Genomic DNA, 21,098 nt, shown 5'->3' with positions numbered 1-21,098 from the left:
TGATTTGCTCTGTGTTGGAGGCAGCATTAGGAGGAGGTTTTACTGACAGCTGTTGCTTCACTGCCTGGTAACAACATCAATAATACATAATAATGCTGTTCATCCCCTCTCACACAAAGGGAAAATGAGGAGCAAACACAAAATTCATCCAGGCAGCCCAATACCTTAACAGAAAATCTAGAAAGAGGAGGGAGAGCTGCAGAGTCTGAGCCAAGCTTGTTATCTGGGATGCCCCACTGCCCCTCCACAGAGAGAGGATCCAGACACAGTCCTGGAAAGCAGATAAACAGCAGGGAAAGCTGGCAGCCTGGCAAGACAAGGAGAGAAGATCTGGCAAAAAATAAAATAAATATTGAGAAAGCAACAGCTAAAAATATGCTGCTGTGAACACACTGCCAGGAAGGCAGCAGGAGCAGAGAGCATCAGCTGCTGGGCTTGTTCTGGGGTTACCTCTATTTATAGCCTGGGAGCAGCAGTTTGAGCCCCAGGTTGGAGCTGTGACATGAAAATCAAACATTTCCACTGCAGACACAGTGTCTGTGAGCCTTCCCTCTCAAACACCCTCCAGCCACGCTGGAAATGCACTGGACTAAGAACCACAGGGCAATGTGCTTTATTTAGCTGAAATTGGGAATCCTCCCCCTTGCTCCCATCAGCAGGAATTCAGAAGAGCCCAGCAGTGAAAAGCCAGTGAGTCCAAGAGAGGCTCATTCCACCCAGAGGATGTGCCTCAGCAGGACAAAGCCCAGCTCAGCCTCACCTTGGCTCACTCACTGCTCTTTTCCACATTTTATAATCAATGACTAATTCCCTCCAGATCCATGGGCTGGGGCCATGTGGCCCAACAGAGAAGCCCCAGCTCCCAAAACCTCCAGACTGCTCTGGGGTCTCCTTCACTGACAAAGCCTGGAATCACCCCTGTGACCATGTCAGTGCCAGGCTCACTTTTAAATAGCTCCCTCCAGATGATATTGGACCCAGGTTTCTACTGTTTCATGCTTCTTGCAGCTGCTGATGTAACACCGTGGGTGCAAAGCACCCCAGTACTTAAATGGGAGCACCTTTGGGGTGCCCACCCTGCTGCAGGGGATGCAGAAAGGGCAGGGCAGCACAGGGGGAAATCCAGCTTGTCTGGAGAAATGCCCAATGTAACTTTTCCAGCTGAGTTGGCCCAATCTGAACCTAGAGCTAACCAGGGAATTGCCAGAGATGTTCATCTCCAATGAGGGTGATGCATATGTTCTCCAAAACACACCAGAGTTTTTGGATTGTATACTCCAAACATTCTGGACACTTACAACAGTGAAGAGAGCCCAGGAGAGGTTGATGTTCTGCTCACAGTAAGCCATCCATGCTGCTACACTCACATGATGTAAAATTCAAAAGGACAAGCAAGCAATTCCCATTATCAACAGAAACCACACAGTGAGGACAAACAGGAGGATGCAGCTCAGGAACTCGTTCTCTCTACTCAGTCCAGTAAAAACACAAAGCAAACAAACAAAAGAACCCAAGCCAAACAAAGGTGGTGATGGAAAGGGATGGGCCAAAGCCAGCAGGAGCCATCCCACAGTGTGCTGGAGTCACAGAGCAGGCAGTGTGACCTTGCTTCTGTTCCATGTTCCAGGGGCTGAGAGCAGCCAGTGCAGCTTCCTCTGCACAGCACAGCCCTGCAGGGTGTGCACACTGCTCTGCACATCTCCATCCAGTCAGAGTTCCCTGCTCTGGCATACCCACACTCCTGCCCTCCTGGGGCACAGCTCCAGGAGTCACAGAGCCAGCTCTGCACAGCTCCAGCTCTGGGGGCTCCTCAGCAGAACAGCCCTCAGAGCACCTACACACCACCAGCAGCTTTCAACAGAGGCTGGAGGGGCTGGGACCCCCAGCAGGACCTGCAGCCCCTGTGCACTGCACACCCCCAGCCCACCTCCTCCACCCCACCCTGCCCTCTGCTGTCACCCAGGGACACATAAAGGACAGCAAGGATGTCCCTGCCCTGCTCAGGTACAGTGCAGACTGCTGGGACAGGGTTTGCACTCTTTGCTCATTGTGCATCCATCTCAACACTCTTAGCACAGCTCAGGGTGTGAAATCTCTCTGTTTGTACTGTGCCACAGGTACATCCAAGGGCGGGCAGGTGAATGACCTTCACTGACAGCTGCATTTCACCCTGATTCACCCAGACTCTGAAAGCTCCAGGCATAAAAAAGATTGACTGGAGAAGAGCTCAGCAGCTGCAAGGCCTGGAGCTGTTAGCAGGAGGAAAACCCTCACTGCACAATCTCTGCCTCCATAGCTGCTGCAGGATGAGCTGCAGAGCTCCAGTGCTGACACAGGACATCACCTCTGGAGGGAGGGTCACTGCAGACAGCTGGGGACACAGGGGAGCCAGAGACTGCCAGGGAGGGACATCTGTGAGCAGAGCAGCAAAGGAAGAAGAATCTCTATTGCCCTGAGTCCAGTGAAACACACAATTACAGCTTCTCTTCCATTAGCTTGAAATCCACTTGCAATATTAACCTCAAAAGGAATACAGTTTAAAAAAAAAAAAAAAGGGAAAAAATTCATGTTCATTTCCAGTACTAATCAAAAACATGCACTGAAGAATAAAAGACACTCTTCCAGATTCTGTGTAACAGAAACTCCTTTACAAAGAAGCTGAGCACAGCTAGAAAAATAAAAAACTTCAACCCTGGTGCATGGTTTCATTCTGGATCAAATATCTCTGGCAGCAAACTGAGCTTTCACCAGGATGGAGAGATGCTGGTGGGGTGGAGGGTGGTTGCTGGGATGGAGGGAGGGATTCTGGGGGGATGGAGGGAGGGATTCTGGGGGGATGGAGGGATTCTGGGGGGACGGAGGGATTCTGGGGGGACGGAGGGATTCTGGTGGGGATGGAGGGATTCTGGTGAGGTGGAGGGATTCTAGTGAGGTGGAGGGATTCTGGGGGGATGGAGGGATTCTGGTGGGGTGGAGGGATTCTAGTGAGGTGGAGGGATTCTAGTCAGGTGGAGGGATTCTGGGGGGATGGAGGAATTCTGGGGGGATGGAGGAATTCTGGGGGGATGGAGGGATTCTGGTGGGGTGGAGGGATTCTGGTGGGATGGAGGGATTCTGGGGGGATGGAGGGATTCTGGTGGGGTGGAGGGATTCTGGTGGGGATGGAGGGATTCTGGTGAGGTGAGGGATTCTGGTGAGGTGGAGGGATGCTGGGGGGATGGAGGGATGCTGTGGCCAAGGGCCACTGATTGCAGACTCAGCAGTGCTCCACTCCCTTCTCCACACAGCCTAGATGCACCAACAAGCTGTGTCCAGGTCAAAGGCTGAGCAGAGACAGCCTAAAACACCACCAGGCTCCCTCCCATGGGAGCAGGAACCAACAACACTGCTCATCAGCACATGGAGCCATGAGCCCACATTCAGAACCCAGCCTGAGGCTGGAGCTCAAATTACCCTCAAGGAAACCACAGGAAAATTGGCATTAGCAAGATGCATCTATTCCTACCACAACACTCTACTTTAGCAGGTGCCAAAAGCATTCTAACACCAAACAAATGTTCCAAAAGCTTGTGCTAATGACAAGAGGCAGCAAGACTCAAGCCTCAGTTTTTGCAGGGTTAGAAAGGCTTGCCCAAGGCCAGCAGTGCCCTGCACAAAGAAGGGATGTGCTGGGGAGAAGGGCCAGTCCTGCACTTGGTGATAAAGGGTGACAGGGGACACAGCACTTTAACCTTGGCTCAAATGTAGGCTTTGATTCAAATTGTTAACTCAAATTAAACTGCTGTAATTCTCAGGAAATCAATTGTTGCATCCATAAAGCTTAAGGCCAGAAAATTGCCTTGGCTGACCCACAAACCCCACAGCACACACTTCTGTCTGCTCAAAACTTGTGCTTGAACTAAGTCTTGGCTTTTTGGAGACATTCAATCTCTGTGTCAAGACTAAAACATTGGAGTGATCTCAAGTGCTTTGGCAAGTTGTTCAAGAACTAAAATGGCCTTTAAACAATACAGAGACTCTGCCTTTGAGCTTATTCTGAGGTGAGTAAGCTCAGTCCTCAGATATTCACTTCACAGAAATAACAAGATCATTTCACCACCCCTCATGATCATCTGTTCTTTACTGACCACAAATTCCTCACAGCTGATACTCATTCAGAGATACACTGGACAACCATGAAAGCACTAAAAAAAAAATTAGCACAAGCAGTTTTTCATATGAAAAAAAGTGTGTTAGTCATCATCTGTGATCCTTGTGGTTGGAGTGCTCCAGTAACCCGGCTGGGCAGTGGTGAAGGTGCCACGTCACCAGGGCAGAGGATTTGTGCAGATGCACATTCACACCCCCAGTGTGCACACAAACTGGAAGGGACTGCAAAAATGGGCCTTTTGTACATGCTGGCAGCTCTGCTGGCTTGGGGGATTCTTTTACTTAGCAGCAGGAGGCAAGGGAAAAGGGTTTATGTGGGGATGGAAAACTGCTCCTGTGAAGCTCTGCTGGCTGGGGCTGGACCTGGTAACCACTGTCAGGTCTAAAATCCCTCCAAGTTCACTGTTGGTGCTGACCAGATTGCCAGAAAGGTCTTGTCCCTCTGAATTCTCCTTGTCTTCACCATGCTCTCACTTGCTCACAATGTGCCAAAATCCAAGAGAGAGAAGCAGGACCCAAGGACTGGAATTCAATGGATAGGTGCCTTATGGCATTTTCACTAAATGAGGGGGTTTTGAGCTTGTAAAGTCATTGCAAGAGCAGCTTGGATCTGCTGCAGAACCTGCAGCATCCCAGCAGAGGTGGGAAGGTATCTGAAGCCATCCAAGCTGCAGCCTTGCTCAAAGAAGGAAATAACTCTCACATTAATAATCCAACTCTTACATTAACCAGCTGCCACAAGACCTCCAGCAAGCTAGAAATGTGTTAGTTAATTAACATGAATAACACAAGAGTCCCCAGGAGCCTGAGTGGACAAGGGATAAGGCTCAGCACTCAGAGCACTATGGAAACAGAGGAAAAACAAATAATCCCTGCTCATCCTTCACCTCCCCAAACCCCCCAGTATTTGCAGCTTCCAGCCTCAGGAGTGCCCCTCACCTCCTTGGGTTCATCTGGCAATGGCCATGGGTTAGCTGGAGAAAAACCACGGGCAGAATTGAAGGAGGGGAAAGAAATTTTAAAACTCCAGTGTGGTATTTCCATATGGATCAAATACTCCTGAGGCACCCCAAGCTCTGCTCCCCACTCCCACAGGTCTGCAATGCTCTGGCTGTGAGCACACACAAACTTCCCAGCCCAGCATCTGCCTCTCTGCTCATCACCATGTGCAGTCCTAGCACACAAAAAAAAACCCCCAAAATAAAACTAAAATGTAATCCTTACTTAGATTTTAAATCAATTTCTTGTCATCTTATAACCTCAATGCAATCACATTTTTTTTCTCAGCCCCAGCATTTGCTCAGTGACTGCTCACAGCTTCCCTGCTCGTTTCACACACACACACACAACTCCCAAATTTGTGTTTCAGAGGGTCCCCCTGGCAACAAACACCACTGGATTTATCATGGGAGCCCTGCAAGCCTGGGGCTGCCATCGGGATGGAACACAGACCCCTTCTGTTGGCCAGGCTCTGCAAGGCAAATGTTGATTTTTCCCAGAGAGGGGTGGGGATGCACAAAGGAGAAAAACCCAGAATAAAGAGGCAGCAGCTGAAGGGCAGCAGATGACAAAGGACAGGGGTTAAGGGCTCTCCTGAGCCTGGGTGACCCATGGGGTGACAGGACCTGGGGCAAACAGGACACCCAGAGCAGACCCTTGGGACCCCCAGCCCAGTGAGCACCTCCCCACCAGAGCTGAGGAGGAACAGGGCAGCCTTGGGTCTGAGAGCAGTGCCTGACTCTGCAGGGGCTGCCAAGGGAAAAGCCAGGGATATCCCTCAGGAGCAAGCCCCAGACTTGGACAAAGTGTCCTCTTCCCTCCTGCCCTGAGAGAGATGCAGCCAGGCAACATCTGGGTGAAGGAGCAGCACCAGGCAGAGGGGCAGCAAGGGCCCATGGCCACTAAATCCCTTCCTAGCCAGAAACTCAGGTGAATATCCAGGGTCAAGATCCACTAATTCTCTGGCTCCTCTATTCAGAACAGGCAATACTGGAAGAGCATCAAGATCAAGCAGAAATGGCCAGTTTTCTGTCCACACAGATATATATTCTAAATATGCTCCAGGCTGCAAACACCACCAGAGCCTTCCACCTGAGCAGCCCCAGCACCACACACAGAGCTCACACAGTGATGAGGCTGCATTGCCTGGGCAGACCCCAGGGGTGCTCTGATCCTGCACAGAATTGCAGAAAGTCAGAAAGGCCAAGCTCCAAGGTGAGGTTCAACCACTCCCTGCACAGCCCTACACAACAAACTGAGCTCAGAACTGCAGATTCTCCCTTGGACATCACACATGGACAATTATCTCTGACCCAAGCCCAGTAACATCTTATTCTCTGCTCCAGTGAGGCTGATCCTGCCCTGGGCAGATGCTGAGGGGGGTGGGCAGGCAGGACCAGCTCAGCCATGGGGCAAAGCCAGCTGCAAGCAGAGGAGACAGAACTGCCCAGAACTCCAACATGACTCTCTGCACGTAATTCTCCTCCTCCACATGCTCTTCCCTGCCTGTGAAATGAGGTGTCAAACACTTCCCCTGGTCAGAGGAGCTGCAAGGATATATTATTTAATGGTTTTACATTTTAGCTGTGCTTTAAAGAATGACTCAGACACTATCTATAGATTCCTGAGATAATGTCCGCTGTCCTTAAGCAGGAGAGAAGGGAAATTACAGTTTGAGACTACAATAAATCCCTGGCCTCATACAACTGAGGGTTTTCTCCATTAATTCTACCTCAGAAGTAGCCAAGGCAACTAAGTTTCATAAACTAATAACATTCTTTGGTGTTTTTCCTTGTATCTTACAATTATATTTAATAGTGGCTGCAGCACGGAAGTTGGAAGAGAGCTCCAGCCAAACTCAGGACATATTTGAGTGCCTAATGCTGCAGATCAGCTTTCACTGGAGTTTGCAGAAGTGCCTTTACAAACTTCAGTATAATTCCATCTGGATCTGACAAGATGCTGCACTTAGATGTTCAAGCCACTCATGGAGCTGTTTTTGGGACCATGGCTGGTCTTTCTGACTTGGAGATGGAAGAGAGAGCTCTGTCTGTGACAGACCAGTCAACCCCAAGATTAAATTCCTTGTGTGCTTCCCTTCTGCCCCCCAGACTCTCTCTATAAACCATTTAAAGGCATTTAATGAAGGGCCAGGTGCCCTTGGCCATCTGTGCCCCAGAACCCATCAGAGATACCCAGCACAGAAACATTAAGTTCATTTAAAAACAAGATGTAGAATCAATATGTAAGTGCCAATATCGAACTTGGTTGTTCTTTAAAATCTTTGTAAGGGACAAGCGACAGGCACTGATCTTTTATCTCTGGTCACCAGTGAGAGGACTCAAGGAAACAGCAAAAAGCTGTGCCAGGGGAGGCTTAGGTTGGATATCAGGAAAAGGTTTTTCACCCAGAGGGTGGTGGGGCACTGAACAGGCTGCCCAGGGCAGTGTTCATGGCCTCAACCCAGCCAGAGTTCAAAAAGTGTTCGGACCAAGCTCTCAGGCACAGGGTGGGATTTTGGGGCTGTCCTGTGCAGGGCCAGGAGTTGGATTTGATGAACCTTGTGTGTCCTATCTCAGAATATTTTTTTATTCTATGAACAAAATCATTCTAGACCCAGCACCTCCCTTTCTGCCAAGCTGTGTCTCCAACAGCCAGCTCCAGAGCAGAGCAGCAGGAAAATCAAGAATGGCTTCACTTAAATAATGCCCAGGTATAAAAACTACTTGTTGATGCTACTCCATGGTTACACACACTCCTCCCCAGGTTCCAAGAGGTCCCAATGCAACTCCATCCTCTCATGGGCTTCTCCAGCTGCCAGCAAGGGGAAGCAAAGCACCTGGCACCACCAGACAGCCCAGCCCTGGCCAAAGGCAGAGTGAAATCACCACTGGCACAGGTGAAAACCATCCCAAGCCACGGAGCAGTGCCTGCAGCCTCTGAGGAAGCCTTTCAGGAGAGAAAGAGGGCTCACAGGAGGAGGCACAAAGCCCATTCTGTGGAGTGCTGAAAGGCAGCATTGTCCCTGGAACATGGCAGCTCAGGATAACAGAGCTGTCAGCAGAGCCCTGGGTCCCATCCAGAACCACCCCAACAACCCAGATGTTCAATCTTCACTACGCAAATCCTTGCCACAAAACAGGCAGCTGCTGCTCCTGCTGGGTGACCCAAACCCTGGTGCACTGCCCCTGCCCTGCCCAGGGGGGATTCCAGCAGGGTGGGGCTCCTGAACAGCACCCTGTGCCATAAGGAATGGACCCCCATGGGAACCCTGCCCTGGGCACACACAGCCTGCTGCCAGGCACACCTGAGAGCATTTCCCTGTCTGGGGGCTCAGGGCACTTCTGAGGAGCTCAACAGCACAGAGTTCATCACATGGGCTGACCTTGTACAAACTGCACCTTCTGCAGCCTGGGCACTGCAGCACCTCTTGTCCAGAGGGGATCCATGGCACTGCCATCCCTTCATCCCAAACCTACCACCACCTTCTGTGCCCTGGCAGGAGCATCACCCAGCAGGAGCCTCCCTCCCTGCCCAGAGCTGCAGGACTGACATGGGGCCAAGGCAGGATGCTCTGGGGGGTGTCAAAATTCCAACCTTATCTCCAGAGGCTGAGATCATGACCAGAAAATGTTTCTGTGCTGTCTCAGCCAGCTTCCTGTTGGCACCTCTCTTCCTCTCTACTGAAGCATCTCTTTGTGAGCCAGAAGAACAATCCCTGGTGCAGATTAAATGTATTTGCCATGTCCGAGGCATCAGATTTGTGGCAGTGCCTGTCCTTAGCATGGCCCAGCTGCTCCTGAGCAGGGCAGAGCTGTGCCCTGAGCCCCCAGCTGCAAGGGGATGCTTTTGGAGCTTGCTGCCACCAAGCAGTCACACAGCCTGTCACCAGCTGAAAGGTGGCAGCCACCTGCTTTAGTGCCTGCAGGAGGGTGGGATCATAACCTGGGGTCTCCAGGGGTTTGACTCCTCACCCCACCTGTGCCTGGGAGCCACAGCCACAGGAGCTGGGCTCTGCAGCACTGAGGGAGGGGGAGATAGATGAATCATCTGCTGGAGACAGGCTGCAGGGACCAGCTCTGATTCAGAGATGCTTTCAGATGGCTCCACTCAGGCAAAATTAAATTCCACCTTGTTTTTCCCAGGCCTTGGTCCTCAGTAATACAGGATATTAGCTCCCTCAGCTCTAAGATCAGTGTCTGAATGAGCTGCCAGAATAGGAAGCATTTTGGTAATCTGCAGTCCCTGACAGGAGCAGGGCTCAGGGAACCTGCTGGAGCCCCAGGCTGCCACACAAACCCACTGAGACAGTGTCTTCCCCTTTTCCCAGGAAAAACGCCCCATTTATCCAGAGTGGATCCCCTGGAGGACCCAAAGCCCCTCTGCAGGCTCTGCCCAGGTGATTCAGGCACAGAGAAGGTCACTGCCACACATGCTCCACGAGGAGGTGACATCCATGTCCCTCTCCAGTGACAACTGCCACCCTTCACTCCCTAATTTCCCTGTGTATAAACAAAGCACTGACCTCCAGGGCTCCTGAGCATCTGTCACCAGCAGTTATTCCATGAGAAAGTGAAATTTAAAAAACCCCTGCAGCTGAAACAGGGCTTAATCTGGAAAAGATTATGATGACATGATTTGAAAAGCAGAGGAGGCTGTTTAGCCCCCAAAGCAGAGGTCTCTACTTGGTTTATAGTTTTATTTTGCCCACAATCCATAGGCAACAGGGCTTGGATGCTTCTAGGGTGTTCTTAGGGGCCATGCCAAGGCAATTTTTAATTCAAATTCTGACCTCTCAGATTTGACCTAAGGATACACCATCCATTAGCCAAGAGAAGTGGGAAGAGAGCTTATTAAAGATGATTGCAATCCCAAGTGAGGATGAAATGTTAGAGATTATTAGAATTCAAATTAATCCAATTATTCTGGAAAAGGACAACAACCAAACAAAAAGAGGAGACTGAGGGGAGACCTCACTCTGGTGTTTAAGATCACAGGGGCAGGTACTGATCTCTTTACTCTGGTGACAGGTGAAGGAACTCAAGGAAATGGTTGGAGCTGAGTCAGGGAGGTTTAGGTTGGATAGGAGAAGTTTTTCATCCAGAGGGTGGCTGAGCTCTGGAACAGCCTCCTGAGGGAGGTGATCACAGCACAGAGCCTGTCTGAGATCAAGGAGCGTTTGGACAATGCTCTCACATGGAGGGAATCTTGGGGTGTCCTGTGCAGGGCCAGGAGTTGGATTTGATGACACTGATGGGTTATTTCCAACTAAGCACCTTCTCTGATTCTGTGAAAAAACTCAGACAGGACACAGGGTGACCAAGCAAGGACCAGCACAAAGGCCTGATTTACACACCAGGCTCAAGCCAGTGGTTTGGGAGGTTCCTGTGCAAGATCCATATCCCACATGGGCTGAATTGCCAGGCTGTGTCATCAACTGGAGGAAAACTGAGGGTGACAGGGACTCCAGGCAGGAGCCTGTGAACGTGGGATGGACCTGACTGCAGAGTGAGGCTGTCAGAACACATAAATGAGAGCAGGAGGTGCCTTCCATCAGAATTGCTCCCTGTGCTGTGAGCACCAGCCAGGCTCTGCTGTGGATCCCTGAGCTCCCTGGGAGGGGACAAGGTGCCACCTGGGAGGGGACAAGGTGCCATTTGAGAGGGGACAAGGTGCCACCTGGGAGGGGACAAGGTGCCAGCTGCACAGCCCCGTGTCACGGGCAGGTGTTTGCTCAGAGAGCAGCACAAACAAACCCTCCCTGCTGCCCTGGAAATTCAAACAAGGGCATCTCCAGATGGGAGGCAGGAGAGCATGAGCAGCCCTGGGGAAAGCAGCCCCAGGCAGCTCAGAGCATGGAGGGGGAGAGGAGGGAGGAGAAAAGCCACAGCTCGTGGATACCTGGGGACATCTCTGCCAGCACAGCTCCCCATCAGCCAGAGTGGGTGACTCTTGCCCTTCTGCAGCCTTTCCTGCAGCCAAAACAGACCCTCCAGCCTCCTTGCCTCCCTGCAACCACCCCCTGCCACCTCCCTGGGTGTCCTGTGCCAGTCCTGTGTCCTTTCCCACCCACTGACCCACACTGCTGTGTGCACCTGGCCTGTGGGAAACACTTCTCAGCCCTGTGTGCCTCCCAGGAGCAGCCTGCCCATCACCTGGAGGGGCTCTGGGCACAGAAATCCTGCCATGGGGCTAGGAATGAGGGCACTGCTTATTTTTACCCAGGACCAAGGTGAGGGTTTGCTCCTGGCTCAGCAGGAGCTGTGTGACTGTGCCTTGTACCAATCTTCCAGGTCCTTTTCCTGTGTTACAACCTCTGCCAACAGCAGCCCAAAAATCATCCACCAAGGAAGAGGTGCAGTCTGTAAAATGCAAAACCCTGCAATTATCAGCACCCAGCACATTTTCTGCCTCATATCCATTCTTATTCTTGTATTCAGGGCCCAAAGGAGATGAAAGGCTCAGTAAGATCTGAACATTAATCCACACACATTTTTTCACTATTCCCTCTTCATAAAGCTCAAGCACAGGGCTCTTGCTTTTCCCAGGATGATCTCTAAAAACAAAGCCAAACACACAAAACAACCATGCAGCCACAGACACTCTCCTGCCCTCTCCCCTCCACATGTCTAAAAGGCCTGATGTATTTTAAAGATGCATTTTAAAGATGTATTTTAAAGCAGTGATGTGTGATAATGATTGCCTGGTCCATGAAGGACCATGCACAGCAGAGGAAGCTCTGAAACCTCCACAGATGGATCAAGCTCTCAAGGGCTGAGCTCATCCCTCCCCAGATTAACTCATTGCTCCCAGCACTAACTGCAGGAATCAGCTGTCAGGCCATTTCACATCACTGCTGGGAGGTTTATCTGACAAAAACCCACCACGGGAAATAACTCACAGCCTCTTGCTCCAGCTGCCAAGCAGGATGAAGAGACCACCCAAGCCATGACATCCCCAACAAGCCACAGCACCAAGAGCCTTCTCAGATGTGGGGCTCCACAACTGGGGCATCTCACTTGTCAGAACAGCAATTTGGGAAAGCGTTCACAGATGCAGATGGAGCTGAATGGAAATGAATGTCAGAGGGTAATTAGCTGCAGTAATGACAGTCCTGCAGGTTGTGGCTGAGCTGTTCAGCAGATACTCAACGGCTCTGAGAGCTACAGCTCACCTGCTAAAAAGAAGAAATCAATAAATTAAAAAACAAGCACTTGAAACCCCGTGGTGTGGTGGTTCTGGGCACAACTCAAACTCACATTTCTCAGCATTACAACCAGTTTTATAAAACATGCTCTAAAACACGTGAAGGCAGAACACCAGAGGGGAAAAAAGCCCCTCATGTGGCAGAGTGGGCTGCAAGAGCACATGATAAAGGTCTGGATTTCAGGATTTCACAGTGTTTCTAGCAACTGACCTCAGTTAAGGACACTGCAGCACATGTGACTTCTATTACTAGAGCACTGAAAATCAGTGAGCTTGAAAACCTTCCCCAAAGCAAAGAGGACGAGAATTAGGCTCGGACTGGCAACATCATCAACTTCAATGTTTCAAATTAAATTCCACACTGGCAAAGAATTATCTTCCATCCTCATTCCTACTGATTAAAATGCACCTAGATTCTGCTTTTAAGTTTAGAAGTTAATTGAAAGTCATCTTGAGAGCGTGATGGAAGTTGAAAATGCAGAGAGCAATGCCCCCATCACAGACCTGGGCAGGCTGGGGGCTCCCACCAGCCAGGGTGGGTGACTCTTGCTCTTCTGCAGCCAAAGCAGAGCCTCCTCAACCCCCTGCAACAACCCCCTGCCACCTCCCACGGGTCCTGTTCGAGCCCCTTGTCCTGCTGTCCTCAGCAGCTTCCCCCTGTACGTGCCCAGGCACTCAGAGCTCTCCCTGAGTCCCCCCAGCAGCAGGGCTGAGGGCATCTCATCCCTGCTTCCTTTGTTTATTCTCTGCATTGCACAAAGCTGCAGGCAATCCCCATTTCCCTGGACAGCATCAGGTCAGAGCAGACGTGTCCCTGGGGCTGTTCTGAGATTCCCTGGCACGGCCACCCCGGGACGTGCCTGGGGACGGGCTGAGGGACAGCACGTGTCAGGGTCCCTCTGTCCCCAGCTGCTCTGGTCCCAAAGGGAGCCAGCTCCTCCCTCAGCACACTCAGCCCAAGCTCCACTGTTCCCTCAGTCCCCAGAATAGCAATACTCCCACTCCAGGAAATTATGGATTTGCTTGAGCATTACTGTGACCTTTTTAATTTCCATTCTGCCTTTAGCTGTCTCCTCCCCTACACTCCCTCTCTAAACAAATCTTGAAGCTGTACAAAGTGTTTCCTGTAAATAATACTCATCTGGCATGGACAAAGGGAAGAAAAAAACCCTTTTGCTGCTAGTTCCAACTTGCAATCATCCCTCCAGTTTAACTTCCATCTGCTTGACCTGGGAGCAGTGAGGGAAATGGAGGGGACAGTGACATGCTCTGGCCATCAGATTTGAACCTGCAATGAGAAGTTCAGGTCATGGAAATGACTGACATTGTGCTTCAGAGGGTGCAGTGCAGTGATCAATGGTGAAACTGTGGCAAGAACTTCCCAACGAGCCCCTTCCTGCCCAGCACAGTCAGCTGTGTCACAAGTGTCACAAAAACCTTCCTTTCCCAGGCTCTGGTGCCATCCCCATGCTCTGGAGATGACTGAATCCCTCTGAGAGCCTCACCTGAGCAGTGACACAGCAGGAGCAGATTCCCAGGCAGCTGTGAGTCCCCTCTGAGCACAAACCCTGAGAGGGGGCCTTGGGCTGTCCTTGTCACCAGCCAGGCACCGAGGCCACTGTGGGAACGGGCTGAGTCACAGAGGCTGTGCTGCCTCTCCCACCAAACCACTGCTGTGGGATTCCACAGGGATTCCACAGCCACAGCTGCTTTTCCTGAGGTTGCCAGGTCCTGGCAGGAAGAAGAACTCCCTGGTGAGGTGTCACCCCAAGGGACAAGTGTCCCCTGCAGGTCACCTCTGCCTGCTCTTTGTGAGCCTCACACATCTGTCCCACAGGTTAAATCCTCACAAATCACTGCAGTACAAAGCTCTCTTCTCTTCCACAGACATTTCCCTGGATTTGGATCACCCTTTGTGCAGCAAGCCCCAAGACACCCCTCATCTAGCAGGTACACAGAGCACCCTGCTCACTGCCAGAGCTGCTTTTGGGATGTCACTGCAGCATCTCACTATTCCCCAGGCCACCACTTCTCCCTGCTCAGCCCAGGTGGCCACAGGAAGAGGATGGGTGTTTTGGGGAAGCAGAAATCACCCCCTGGGCCCCACAGCACCCTGCATTATGTTCTGCTAATGTCTGCGTGTTGTGGTTTGTTATTTGTCTTTCTCCACAGGCTGGATTTCCTTGCTTCTCCAAACAGTTTTCTAACAGATGTTGGGATGTTTTTCCTACCTGGAGCAAAGCTCTACCCCTGCCCACACAAGCCACCAAGCCTGGAAACAGCAGAACACCCAACCAAACCCATCACAGCCCTGATCTGGCCACCCCAGCACAGCAGGATCTGCCACAGGAGGGTTTTTCATAACAAGGCTCCATCAATCACCACCAGCCATCAGAAACATGTGATGGCACATTGCATTTACATCTATGGCAATATATTCTGTCAGCACAGGAGTGAAATAAAACAATTGTGCCTTTTGATTGGACTCCTCATGGTCCCACCTCGGGTTTTGCACAAGGAAAAACTGAGGAAAGTCTGCCAGGACTGATGCCAAGTGCCATCAACAGCTCTCCATGTCTGCTGAGCCACAGAAAGCCACTGTGAGGCCCTGAGGGCAGCTGAGAACAGTCTGTCCAGGGATCAAGGTGCTTTCATCCAACAAGGGCTACAACAGTCTGTAACACTCAAGAAAATTACAGGCTGTACTGCCACAAGACAGAACAGGCATATTAGAAATAGAATTATCTGAAGAATAAGATTTTTTAAAAGCAATCAGAAGAATGGTTCATTGTTTTAGGTATTAACTGCACAGTGCAGACCTGGCAGTGCTGCTCTTGGTTTGGGAGCAACACTGCCCTATTCCTGTGCCTTTTCCTCTGCCACCCACCACACAAAGTCATTGAGGAATTCAGGGATATGGGGTGGGAAGGACATGCCTGCTTTTCCCTGGATCCCCAGCACTCTGGATAAAGGTAGCTGCTCTCTCTGAGCATCTTTGAATATTGTTACAGCTGAAAGAACAATCCTGGGGCCAGTGGGAAAATCAAAAGTGTCTGTACCACTTATGTGCAGCAATGGGGAAGTGGCAGAGCAGGGAACAGCATGAGGTGATGGATCAAGTGGTTAAAAAAGTAAATAAATTAAGGGAGTTGGGGATGAAAACCCACCAGAGAAATGTGTGAATGTTGTGAAGGTAAGCAGGCACCATGGCTGCTCCTCACTGGGTCAAAAATGTGAGAGATGAGTGTGGACAAGTTGGAGATGTGGTTGTCCAAAAAGGAGCAAGGGTTTGCCATGCAGGAACAGCACTTTGTTTGTTGTGGGGCTTAAAGCAAGGACAAGGAGCTGTGGATGTCTGGTCTGTACCAGCTCTCACGTGGATCCGAATGATGCAGATCATTCCTGGCAGCTGACCCTGCCAACCTGCAGAGCTTTCAGCATCCTGAAAATAATGCACAGCCCTTTGTCTGTGCAGAAGCCTCCTGCTGTTCTGGGATCATCAAAAAAAACAAGTTCATTCTGTAGTCCTTGGTATTTTCCTTCCTGCTGTTTCAGCAGCACCAGGCAGCACCAACACAAATGCACACCAAGAACCCCTCCACAGGGGATTCCTGGGGAATCACACTCCACCATCCTTCCCCTTCCCTCCACTCCTGAGCTCCAAAACTCTCTCCTCACCCTTTTTTACCTTTCACATTCCCCTCACTCTCACTGGCCCAGCAATGCAAGTCTGGAGAGTAAGAGCTAGCTGAGAGTCTGGGCTGAAAAACAATGACTTTTTTTTTTTTTTTTTTCCCCAATGTATTTCAAAACAAACTATTTTGAATTTCTGTTGCAAATGACAATCTAAAATTAAATGAATGTTTTGGTTGGATCCAAGCAGTATTTTTTCCTTGATGTTGCAGTTTGGCCAGCTAACTAGAGGAAAAAAAAAGTACAAAAAATCAGGTCTGAACTTTTCCCCAGCTCAGACACAGATGGTGCCAGCTCAGTGACAGAGATGGGGTCGGGTTCAGGAGCAAACAATGGGCTCTGCAGACACCGGGACATCTCTGCCCCACCCAGCAGCTTTTATGGCAGGGTGGTTAAAAGGCTTTAAGGGAATCACACCAGGTCTCTCATGCAATATCAGACTGAAAAAGGTCCAGTCTCAGTTTTCAGCCCGTTTCAGACCAGCTCCAGCCAGATATGGACTGAGGGTCCCTCCAGAGCTGGCCAGTCTCAGCCCTTGAGGGTTATTTGGGGGCCAAGTCCCTGCAGTGCTGCTTTGATGAAGTCCCTCTGTGCTGGGTGAGGACTCACTGTGACACATGTACCTGTGTCACCACAGCTCCTGCCCAGCCCAGCAAGAGCTCCTGCTTCTCTCCCCTGCCTGGATGAACTGGAGCAGAGCCCTTTGCTGGGCACAACCCCCAAATCTTTACATTGGCTCAGCTGCCCAGGTGCATCTGCAGGAGCACAGGGTGGGGCTGGGCAGGACACCACAGACCAACAAACCAACCTACAAACAGACAGAGCTGCTTCCCCAGAGCTTCCCAGCTGAGATGGGACCACTGAATGGTTTGAGTTAAAGATTATCTCATTCCAATCCCTGCCATGGGACACCTTCCCCAAGACCAGGTTGCTCAGAGCCCCATCCAGCCTGGCTTGAGCACTTCCAGGGATGAGCCACAAATTCTCTAGACAGCAGCAGCAAATCCAGTTTGAGTTATATTCTATTTCCCATGTTTTACAGGGAATCATTTTACGAGTCACAATATGGGAAAATCCTCATTCAGTGATGGCATCACAGCTCTTGCTGTTATTCCTGTATTTTTCCTAAAGCTTTAGCTCATATATGAAGAGTTATTTCTCCCTAAGTGCCTAAGCAATAAATTAGGAGTCTGCAGTTCAGGTAAGGGTGGGTGACACATAACCACTAGGAATAATTCTGGAGGTACTGTAATTCTGGTGCTCCTTATTTTAGTGAGTGCCAGCATCTCACATAAACCAGAAACTAAAACTATCCTTGGCCAAAATCACTTGCACCATCCTTGAAAATACCTATAAATCCTTTTGTCATTTATCACAAATCCTGTCTATTGCTTCTTTGGCTATGCAATTGGACTTGAGTAATGGAAAGTGAGAACCAAAAAATCCTTAAAAAGTACTATTCCAGGGCAAGTTTGCCTTCAGCAACTGAAGTAACAGACATCCCCAAGGCACACATGTAAGAGCTGGCTTCAGTAGAAGTTATTGCTGTGTAAAATCCCTGTTTCATGCTCTCCCCTCCTGCTGCTGCTGCTTTTATTTTTTTTTCCCCAGGAGTTCCAGGAATAAAAGCAGTGCCAGGATGAGCCATACATGCCCGTGGCTAAGGCACAAAGGTCTCACTAAGAGGCGAGGCACCCCAAGGTAAACTCATCATCCCGACCTCACCTACGTGGAGTGTGCTCAGGGATGGGTTGGGATCACCTGTGAAGTGCTTTGGGGAAGGTAAATCTTGCCTGGGGTGGGGAAAAACCCGATAACAGGAGAGAACTGCAGTGCTCATGCAGGAGGATGGAGCTGGAGGATCAGCCCTGGCAAGCCAAGCAAGATACTCCAGTTGGGTTCAGGAGGACCCAGTCCACAAAAGAGATACAAAATATGCCAGAGAGGGACAAATCAGGCCAGACATAACATGTACCTACCCTCAAAAGTGTTTGGATTTTTTTCCTTTGCCATCATTTTCAGGAGTTTCTCAACCAGGCACTGCATTTCCAACCCGCCAGGGGCTGTCAGCATCAGCTTTTGCAGCTGAGAAGTCACTTTGTCACATCACCAGCTCCTGTGACAGGCAGCAGAGAGCCCAGAGGCTCTGCAGCACCCTGCACATCTATGTCCTGGAGAAGCAATCTGGATTCCCAGTGAGATCCCCCAGAGTGAGTGACCATTGCTGTGCCCTGATTTGTGAACACACCAGCCACGGAGGGCTGGCTGCACCTCTCAGAGGTGGCACTCCCCAGGGTGGCCTCCCCAGTGCCATGGGGGATCCATCCACCTTCACCCACTTCTGCCCAAGAAATCAGGGAGATTTATTGGGTGCAGCACCCAAAGTGAAGCCTTGGGAACCCAGGGCAGCTCAGCAGTGCTGCCTGTGCTCTTTGCAAGGAGTGAGGTGTTTGTAGGGAGTACAGCTGTCCTGCTGCTTCCCAGCAGTGTGTTCTGGCCATGCAGCTCTGCTCTTTTTGTTCAAACAGCACCAGCAATCTCACAGCAGTGTTTCAGCAACCACAGCCCCTTTGAAACAAACTGCCCAGATGTCAGCTCAGCTGTACCACCGAGTGCAGGAGGGTTTGGCCACCCACCAAATTCCAAGTGTAGGATGGTTTGGGATGCATCAGGGGCTTTGCAGTGCCCCAGCTCCCCTCCAGCACAACCCACCCCAAACAAACAAAGCACCTAAGGACCCTTGGCCTCATCTGCAAGGAGTTACAACACCAGGTCACAGAGCTGGCAGTATTTCTGTACGACAGCCAGTTTCATCCACACCTCTCCTTGCACTGCTCCTCCCTGCTCCAGGGCTGCTCCAACCACCTCAGGAGGCCACAACAAATAACAGGTTTCCCTACCCACAGTGCACAGCCATTAATGCCCAGCTGAATCCATTACAACATGCTAATCATCACACCCAGACTGTCTCGGGTTCCCGGCATTCAAGCCCTAATAAACCCTCCCGGCAGCCCATTTAGCAACGCTAATGAGAGAAGAAAAATGTGCAAGAGAGAAACACTGCTAATTAATTTTAACCATAAACAGGCAGCAGCATCACAGAGTGAGTTTTCTGAGTGAAGCCAAGCCCCCAGCTCCTGTGGTTCATGAGCTGGGACAGAGCCCTGTGCCCATAATGTGGCTCAAGTGACTGGCAGCTGCCACCAGCACTCCTGAGGGATGGCCAGACCCATGGCTTGGGGTGTTAGAAGGGCTCTGGAATGATGCCACCATGTCCCCACAGTGGCCAGGGCAAAGCCAGGGCAGAACTTGGCTTGCAGAGCAGAGCCACAGGCTGGTGCAGAGCAGAAATCAGCTGCAGAGCAAAGTCCAGCAGCTGGAGGAGCTGCCAGAGGCACCTGAGCTTTATGGGGTGAGCAGGGCACTTCTAGGAGACTTGTCCCCTCTGTGGTGCACCAGGCACTTCCTGGGACAGGAATTCACCGGTAATTCAGAGGAACGACACCAGGCATGGCTGCACACTCTGTGTTAGCCAGGAGGAAGGAGCAGAGGGCACAATTCCCTCACTCCAGAGGGTGAGTCTGGCAATGCCAGGAGGGGGAGAAGGGAAACTGGAGTGCCCCAGTATGAGGGATCCCATCCCTGGCACCCCGTTTGGGGGATCCCGTCTCTGACACTCCCTTTGGAAGTGCCTGCGGCCCCGAGGCAACCAGTGTCCCACACACACACACAGAGCACTGTCCTGTTCTCATCTCACGCTGCACCGGGCTGATCTCCCCCCGTGCTGGCACGGGTGACAGCGAGATCCGTGCCCCCAGTGCCGGGCTCTGCCTGGAACACGCTGCCTCGCTGCGTTTGCTTTGCTTTTTAAACCTTTTCCACTTGTTTATACACACTGAAACTGCTGCTCGCTCCTCCGCAGGAGCGATTGTGCACGTCAAAACTTGGGGTTTTTTTTAACCTTTTTTTTTTTTCCCAGCACAGACACAAAGGCAGAGGCGAGAGGCGAGGGAGGCTCACCTGAATACGATGATTTCTTCATGCCGTCGCAGCGGGCTGTGACATGGGAGCAGGGGCGAGGCGGGCTGGGGTGCGCGGTGCCGGGGCTGCCGCGATCCTTTTGTAGGCAGGGCCGGGGAGGGGACGCGCCCGGAGCCACCGCATCCGTGCGTGCCGCGGCCGAGGGGCAGCTCCAGGTGCGGCGCACACCTTTCCCTGCCGCACACACCTCTCCTTTCCCCGCCTAACACACCTTTCCTTGCCACACACACACCTTTCCCTGCCGCACACACCTCTCCTTTCCCCGCCTCACACACCTTTCCTCGCTTCACACACCTTTCCTCTCCTCACACACCTTTCCTCGCTTCACACACCTTTCCCTGCCGCACATACCTTTCCCAGCTGTACACACCTTTCCCTGTCACACACACTTTTCCCTGTGGAACATACCTTTCCCTACCGCACACACCTTTCCCTATGGAACACACCTTTCCCAGCTGTACACACCTTTCTTTTCTCCGCCCCACACAACTTTCCCAGCTGCACGCACCTTTCCCAGCCTCACACACCTTTCCCTACCGCACTCACCTTTCCCTGTCGCACACACTTTTCCCTACGGAAAACACCTTTCCTTGCCGCACACACCTTTCCCTGCCGCACACATCCTGCCCTATGGAAAACACCTTTCCTTTCCCTGTCACGCACACCTTTCCCTATGGAGCACACCTTTCCCAGCCGCACACACTTTTCCCTGTGGCACACACCTTCCCTTTCCCAGGCACACACCGGTGCGGGCTGGGCTGTTCCAAGTCTCCCGGCCCGGGCAGGGGTAGAGCGGGGCTCAGGCTCCCCCCTGGCCGCCCCTTACCCCCAGGGCACCCCTCTCATCCCGGGGGATGGCCCTGCCAGCTCCCCGCCCTGCAGACCCCAGCTCCTGCCGCCGCCGCAGCCAAGGGAAGCGATGGAATTTCACGCCTCCAGCCCGGCGCACCCCGTGGATTTGATTCAGCCCTTGGCTGCTGGAGCAGCTCGGGTCAGCGCTGCTCTCCCGG

General features: G+C 51.5%; 1 protein-coding gene across 4 annotated transcripts in view; it reads right to left on the bottom strand.

Moving 5' to 3' along the window:
* Positions 1–20,829, bottom strand: part of SEPTIN9 (septin 9) — a 130,901-nt gene extending 110,072 nt beyond the window's left edge. Inside the window, exons 1-3 of one of the 4 annotated variants that reach the window (XM_079323430.1) lie at positions 20,811–20,829; positions 20,516–20,534; positions 20,068–20,275 (exon numbers count right to left, since the gene is read on the bottom strand). In XM_079323430.1, coding sequence (XP_079179556.1) covers positions 20,068–20,089 — 22 coding nt within the window. In that variant the 5' untranslated portion in view covers positions 20,090–20,275; positions 20,516–20,534; positions 20,811–20,829. Of the gene's footprint in view, positions 1–20,067; positions 20,276–20,320; positions 20,407–20,515; positions 20,584–20,791 lie in introns of those variants that run through there. The other 3 variants (XM_079323434.1, XM_079323429.1, XM_079323428.1) reach the window with 3 other exon arrangements.
* Between the last annotated feature and the right edge of the window lie 269 nt (positions 20,830–21,098).

The sequence above is a fragment of the Erithacus rubecula genome (assembly GCF_903797595.1).
Source record: "Erithacus rubecula genome assembly, chromosome: 20".
Classification (NCBI taxonomy): Eukaryota; Metazoa; Chordata; class Aves; order Passeriformes; family Muscicapidae; genus Erithacus; species Erithacus rubecula.
Note: the sequence above shows the minus strand (reverse complement) of the source record. Positions and strands in the feature narration are given on the sequence as shown.